We start from the raw sequence: 7168 nt of genomic DNA, 5'->3' as shown, positions 1-7168 counted from the left end.
TCTGCGGCTGCGGGGCCTTTGCACACGCGCTGTCTGCGGCTGCAGGGCCTTTGCATATGTGCTGTCTGTGGCTGCGGGGCCTTTGCACATGCGCTGTCTGCGGCTGCGGGGCCTTTGCACACGCGCTGTCTGTGGCTGCAGGGCCTTTGCATATGTGCTGTCTGCGGCTGCGGGGCCTTTGCACATGCGCTGTCTGCAGCTGCAGGGCCTTTGCACGTGATGCACAAGGACTACTGTGCTCTCCTTTTACAGAAGCGGCAGGCTTCAGATCTCAGCTAAACCATCACACCCTTGAGATTCCTGGGACCGTCCTTCTAAAAGCCTTCTTCCCTACAAGGTGCACCGTAAGGAAGGACTAGTTCCCTCCCTGCCCTCGACACTAGGAACTCCAGATCAGAGACTATGAAGCAGGGTCCTGATGATTTGGTCCTAGGAGGCCCTGGCATGACACTGTGTTTGATCAGTCCTAGAGAATACATGAGCCCACCCTGAATATCTTTCTTTCTAGAAGCTGCAGCTTCATGTCCGCTCAGGGTCTCTCTGGTGGCTGAGGATGTGAACTGGTCAGCTTGAAAGGAGTCTAAAGACCTGGAGGGTGTACTGGTCTTTTAAGATGACCCAACAATGAGCCTGGCTGGAATGGGCTTGAAGCACTAACTGTGTGCCCACAGATTGCACTGGGCTCAGTTCTGAGCACAGAGCCTGGAAGAGCTCAGGACACCTCTTGCATGCCAATGCTTGTACTGAGCAGGGCTGGATTAGCTCCGGACAGCCCATAGTGGCCTATACCTGTGTAACGAGGGTTGACTACCAGTCCCCCAGGGACTCACTACAGCCCAAGTGACAGGAAGATGCAAACTGTAAGTAGAGCCAAGATGAACTTCACCTCCTTTCTTTCAAGGGATCAGAGAAGTGAGTATATTCACAATGGGTGAGGGCCAGGAAGAAGCTGCACAGAGAACCTGGGATACCCAATGAAAGCTCAGGTTTTTGCTTTTTTAGAAACGTGGAGGTCTCTATTAAGGCCTGCAGGTCTGACAGCATGCATCCACAGAGGCACAGAGGGTTGGGACCTGAAACCTTAGGTCCTCCTGAGAGGACCATGATGTGGGCCTGGTATCCATCCTCAGCTCTGCCACTAAGCCTTCTTTTGCTTGTATGGATGGAGCACTAGACAGCCGGGGTCTTTATGCCTCCAAGACACTTCCTTTCCAAGAGATGGGACCCTGGATGGTGGGATCCCCAAGGGAAAGGATTGCCACTGCAGATGTACAGGGAAGGGTCTTTCTTGGCAGGTGATGTTTAAAATAAGGATAGAGTTCAGCAGGTAATGGCAGCTAGCTCTCCATCCACTCAACACACACATGGGGGGGGGGGGTTGGGAGAGGGAGAAAGAGAGAGAGAGAGAGGGAGAGAGAGAGCAAGCAACTAAAATAAGATCACCATTAAGGTGGCTTCTCTTCCTTAGCTGTCCCCCTCAGCAGGAAGCAGGGACCTAGACCTCTTCCTTCTGTCCAGAGTTGTAGATACCCTAAGGCCACATCTGCACAGGATTGGCCTTTTCCAGGTCTGCAGGGAAAGTCTGACTGGAGGCTGAGATGCTAGACCTGAAGGTTAGGGCACCACTCAGGGCTTGGCTGGAGTTGGGGATCATTAGACACCACAGTTCTTCCCTGCAGCCGCCTCCATGGGCTTGGGAAACAGGTGGCCTCGCTTAGGGTTACCGGGCTCTCGCGAGCCACAGCTTGATGCCACCTAGACAAGCTTAGGGTGGCAGGTACATCGCCTCCATTGAGTTTGGCAAGAGACTCCTAGCTGCACTTGGAGACCTCCGGAGTTGGGAGCCAATTCGCGGGGGCGACCTCGGGCGCAGCTCGGAGTCCCGGCTTGGCTCTGGCCTGGGGAGAAACGTGCCCTCTCCGACCCTGAGCACTCTCCGCCTTCTCTCTAGGCGCTGAGGAGAAGCGGCCCAGCGTGGTTTCCGCCTCCGCTAGACCACCCAGGCCCGCCCGCCAGGGCCTCCGCGCCCCCGCCACAGGTCATACCCGGAAGGACCCGGGCCCCCGCGTCCGGCCCCGCCATCCGCCTGACCGCCCCAGGGACTCAGCTGCCACTGCCAGAGCAGCCCCGCCCAGCGCCCCCGCCCTCCCACCTCTGTCTAGCCCCGGGGTCCTCCAACTCACCGAAGTGCGCGAGTTACCAGGGTCACCTGGTGGCTCTTGTCATTGCGCCACCCTGCGGGCAGAACCCGGGTTTGGTTGCAGTAGCAGATTCGAGCCCTACAATGGAGGGAGGGATGTTGGGCTCAGAACTTTGTGGATTAGCATCCTCGCCTGCCTCCCGAAAGTCAAGCCAAGCTGCAGAGATCCATGCAGCGGGCAGTCAGTCACCTTTAGCCCTCTGACCCTGGCTCAGTCGAGGGATCAGGCTGCGGGGCGCCTGGCCCACGTGGTGCGGAGGGTGGGGCGGGGTCCGCTGGCTTCTTTGGATTCCGAGCTGGGCATAAAGCTCCGCCTCCGGAGGCGCCTGCCAACCCGGACCGGGAGGGGCGGGGTTTCGGCCGCGGCTTAAAGAAACTTGTTGCGGGTCTCAGAACTGAGACTGAGCTGCAGCGGCGGTGGAGCGGCTGCTGGGCCCCTACAGTGAGGACGAAGATTGGGTCCTGCGTGGCAACCTTGGATTCCAGAGTTTCTGTCCACAGAGTGACCGGGCGCGACCCCTGCGTCCATCCCCACTGAGCGCTCCTCCGCGCGTGGCCCTGATGCTGGACATGAGTGAGGCCCGCGCCCAGCCGCCCTGCAGCCCGTCTGGCACCGCTAGCTCCATGTCACACGTGGAGGATTCAGACTCCGACGCACCACCGTCGCCCGCGGGGTCAGAGGGCCGCGCGGGGGTCGGCGGCCGAGGGGATGCTGCTGAGGCAGCAGACGAACGCTTCCCAGCCTGCATCCGAGATGCCGTGTCGCAGGTGCTTAAGGGCTACGACTGGAGTCTGGTGCCTATGCCGGTGCGCGGCGGCGGTGGCGGCACGCTCAAGGCCAAGCCACACGTGAAGCGGCCCATGAATGCCTTCATGGTGTGGGCACAGGCTGCGCGCCGTAAGCTGGCGGACCAGTACCCGCATCTCCATAACGCAGAGCTCAGCAAGACCCTGGGCAAGCTGTGGCGGTGAGTATGGGGTTCTTGACACCCTTGCTGAGGAAAGGAGTGTAGGGACTGAAGGAGGTGGCATCGTGCCCAAGCTTGGGCTGTGTTCCTGGTCTGGTTCCAGGGTGGGTCTGGTGGAAAAACACCTTCTGGTCAACAGAGACCAGACACCAGGTGTGGGACTTTGGAGATGGACCGAGGCCAGTGCCTGGAGTATGACCCTCCAGTCCTTTCTCCTCTTCTGGGATATTCTGCTGAGAACGGCAGAACTGGGGATCCCAGCTTTGAGTGGCCACCACGGCCTGTAGGCATATGGGCAGGCATCAAGCTACTTTGTCCTGGGCCAAAGCTGGGACTCTGGGATCCGTGAGGAGACCAAGTCCTCTGGCAGGTACTGACTGCTCCCAGGCCACGGCAACCTGTAACTGAGGACGGAAAGAGCAGGTGAAAGTGACAGAGGCTCAGTGGGCCCTTTGCCTGAGGAAGGCAGGCATTATTGAAGACAGCTACACAGTCCCACCTCCCAAGCTGCCTCTCTTTGAGTTTGAAACTGCGTGTTAGTAATACTGAGCTGAGCAGGAGTACCAGGTTGTCTTGCCCTCTCAGCTTTGCCTGCAAGTTGAGGTGCAAGGTCGAGAGATTCTCAGGGTGGGTGTGTGCTCGGAGGACAGTCTTCTGGAGTTTCTCCATCACTCCTGGCAGCTTGGGACAGCTGGCTTCCAGAGAGCCTTGCCTTTGTTGAAGTATAGTTTGCACTGGGTCCTGGGTCGTCTTTCTTGAGAGAGATTGGGGAGGGGGGGCGGTTAACGGATGAACAAATAATGTTTGAAAGGGGGACTTCAGGAAAGATGGAGAATTTGGGTCTTTCTTGGTCCTTAGACTATAAAGAACACATAGTCCTCACCACACAGGCCTGTTGGGCTCTGCCCCCACTGGTGCCGGAATTCTCAGAAGGAGGGCAGGTTACCCCCTGGAGGGTATCCTGAACTCTCCTACACCTTATGCTGGGCTCTGACTGACACCAGGCAGCAGTGTATGTGCCTGGGTCCTTAGCAAGCTTGGAGCTCCGTGGCCATCCTTGCCCTGTTGTGTTTTCTGCAGCTTGCTGAGTGAAAGCGAGAAGCGGCCGTTCGTGGAGGAGGCCGAGAGGCTCCGGGTGCAGCACAAGAAAGACCACCCAGATTACAAATACCAGCCGAGGCGAAGGAAGAGTGTGAAGACCGGCCGGAGCGACTCGGACTCCGGTACTGACCTGGGCCACCACCCTGGTGGTCCCATGTACAAAGCTGATGCAGTGCTCGGGGAGGCGCACCACCACAGCGACCACCATACAGGTGGGCTCCAGGACCCTCAGCATGGGGATAGGCAGTAGCAGGATTGATCTAGAGTGTGGGTAGGTCTTCCCTTTGGGGTTGGCAATCTGCAGAGGGCCAGGCCTTCCCCAATCCCTTGAAAAAGCCTCTGGGTGTAGCTATTTCTGATGTACAAAAGGAGGGGGCCGCATAGCTCTATCTAGCACTCTCGAGGCATGTATCTTCACCGGGACTCACTCATAGTCTGCCTCCACTCTACAGTAACAACAGCATGGGTCCGCAGCCCCAGCTTCAGAATCAGGCTGGTGGGTGGGGTCCCAGCAGCTAAGCAGCCGCTGTGAAGCTGGAGGCAGGCTGGCCGTGAGCTTCCGTTTACTCGGCTGTGATGGGGAAAGAACGGGGTTGTGTGGGTTCACCTTGGTCCAGTGCCCAGGGCTAAGCATTCCAAGAGTGCCCCATTAATGCTAGTTCTGGTGGGGCCTGCTGGCCACCTTCCATCCTCCCACCCAGGTCTTCAGGGAGGAGTCTTGGGTCTTCCCACAGCACAGTGCCTAACGGAATTTTCTCAGCCAGTAAGTGAGGGCTAGGTCTGAGTTTGCAGGAATTTCTGGGAAGGTAAGGAAACAAAAAGCCGTTGATTTGTACCTGTGGCAGTTACCAGGGTTCCTGGTGTCACCCACCAGCTCCACCCTGGTTCTACAGAAGGGGCATTCATTCTTGCAATATACTTTCTTCTTCAGGCCAGACCCATGGACCACCCACCCCACCCACCACCCCCAAGACGGACCTGCACCAGGCCAGCAATGGAGGCAAGCAAGAGCTAAGGCTGGAAGGGCGCCGCCTGGTGGACAGCGGGCGCCAGAACATCGACTTCAGCAATGTGGACATCTCCGAGCTCAGCAGCGAGGTTATCAGTAACATGGATACCTTCGATGTCCACGAGTTTGACCAGTACTTGCCCCTCAATGGCCACTCAGCCATGTCCACAGAGCCCAGCCAGGCCGCTGCCTCTGGCTCTTATGGAGGCGCTTCCTACTCCCACTCTGGGGCAACCGGCATAGGGGCATCCCCTGTGTGGGCCCACAAGGGAGCTCCCTCGGCCTCAGCCTCGCCTACAGAGGCAGGACCCCTCCGGCCACATATCAAAACGGAGCAGCTGAGTCCCAGCCACTACAGCGACCAGTCACACGGCTCACCTGGCCGGGCCGACTATGGTTCTTACAGTGCCCAGGCCAGTGTCACCACAGCTGCCTCCGCCACGGCTGCCAGCTCCTTCGCCAGCACGCAGTGTGACTACACTGACCTGCAGGCTTCCAACTACTACAGCCCTTACCCTGGCTACCCTCCCAGCCTCTACCAATACCCTTACTTCCATTCATCCCGCCGGCCCTATGCCTCGCCACTGCTCAATGGGCTCTCCATGCCACCCACACACAGCCCCAGCAGCAACTGGGAGCAGCCTGTGTACACCACTCTGACCCGGCCCTGAAGCTGCTGCATCCCGGAAGACTCAGTGTCCACGAAGTCGAGCCAGGTCTTTGAGTTCTTCCGGAAGTGTACTCGGTAGAGGATGGGGGCAGCCAGCACGGCCTTACTCCGTCAAGTGCCTGCTGAATGTGCAGGAAGCCAGACTTTGTCACCCTGTGTCCCCTTGCTTCTGGATATCCAAACTTCTGCCAGGGGACAGAGCTCTCTTTTCCCCCTCTTCTCTCTCTGAGGTGACTGGTGATTTCTAAAACAGCCATTCTGTTGCTCTCTGGTTTCGGATAAGTGCTCACCAGCTCCCGAGTTTTGCATCTCAGTAGATAAGAAGATAGCTACGCCTGAGGACAAAGGAGAGAAGGGGCTTCAGGTCCTTACCAGCCTACCCAAGAACTCCCTGGGACCAAGGGATGCTGTTCCCATGGTAAAAGCATGAAAGCACATCTGTGGATGCTTGAGGATACATCCACCCGGGCATCTCTTGGGGCCGATGTGAGATCGAGGGGTTTCTCATTACCACAGTTCTTCCCAGCAAGGTTTGGCTGAGACGAACACTTTCTGTGTTTATTTTTATTTTTTGTTATTTTTATTTTAAGGCTTAAACATGTTTGTTTTTGAAAGGTGTTGAAGACATATTTATGTTCTGTTATTATTTTATCTTTAATGAAGTAATTTGTGCAGAGAGTAGAATTTAAGACAAAATCAAAGTCGGGAAGCTTGCTCTGTCTGTAAAGGGCCGGAAGGAGGTAGCTCCCCCGCAGCATCTCTTCGCTTGGCCTTTGGATGTCCCTGGAGGCACAAGAGGAAGTGAGTGACCTCTTGGGATCTGGTTACAACAGAAAGCCCAGCAAACACCGGTGGGCACTGGAAGGCAGGTTATCCTCCTCTCTGCCTTCCATGGTGCCAAGCGGTAGAAGAGAGAATTTCCTGCAAGCTGGCAGCTGCAGAACCACGGAGAATCTTGGCTCTTTGGCACCAGGCGCGACTTACCAAGCTGTGAAAGGAGGGCCTCCCCCACTAACCTGTCTAGGTTCCTAGTTAGAGAGCGGCTTCACCGCTGCCTGCCTCGCTGTGCGCTGAGTCTATAACCGGCTACTTCACGGAAACTTGTGCCTTGGAGACTTTGTGTATTTACTCACACTTGAGAAGTTTCGCTTCTTTTTAATTTTTCTACTTTTCCTACCTTTTTTTTAAAGGGGAAAAAAAATCCTGCCTTTTTTTTTTTT

The 7168-nt window shown here is 56.7% G+C and overlaps 1 protein-coding gene across 1 annotated transcript; it reads left to right on the top strand.

Annotated features, from left to right (window-relative positions):
* Nucleotides 1-2601: 2601 nt before the first annotated feature.
* Sox8 (SRY-box transcription factor 8) lies at nucleotides 2602-7037 on the top strand. Its single transcript, XM_031353599.1, has 3 exons — nucleotides 2602-3168; nucleotides 4249-4481; nucleotides 5201-7037. Exons 1-3 carry the CDS (start codon nucleotides 2762-2764, stop codon nucleotides 5947-5949), a joined length of 1389 nt encoding a protein of 462 aa, XP_031209459.1. The 5' UTR covers nucleotides 2602-2761; the 3' UTR covers nucleotides 5950-7037.
* Nucleotides 7038-7168: the final 131 nt, after the last annotated feature.

The sequence above is a fragment of the Mastomys coucha genome, unplaced genomic scaffold, assembly GCF_008632895.1.
Source record: "Mastomys coucha isolate ucsf_1 unplaced genomic scaffold, UCSF_Mcou_1 pScaffold5, whole genome shotgun sequence".
Lineage (NCBI taxonomy): Eukaryota > Metazoa > Chordata > Mammalia > Rodentia > Muridae > Mastomys > Mastomys coucha.
This window is presented reverse-complemented; position numbering and strand designations above follow the sequence as displayed.

Coding starts and splice junctions, on each gene's coding strand:
- Sox8 (XM_031353599.1), top strand. CDS start 2,762: ATGCTGGACATGAGTGAGGCCCGCGCCCAGCCGCCCTGCAGCCCGTCT. Junction 3,169..4,248: donor ACCCTGGGCAAGCTGTGGCG/GTGAGTATGGGG, acceptor TGTTTTCTGCAG/CTTGCTGAGTGAAAGCGAGA. Junction 4,482..5,200: donor CCACAGCGACCACCATACAG/GTGGGCTCCAGG, acceptor TTTCTTCTTCAG/GCCAGACCCATGGACCACCC.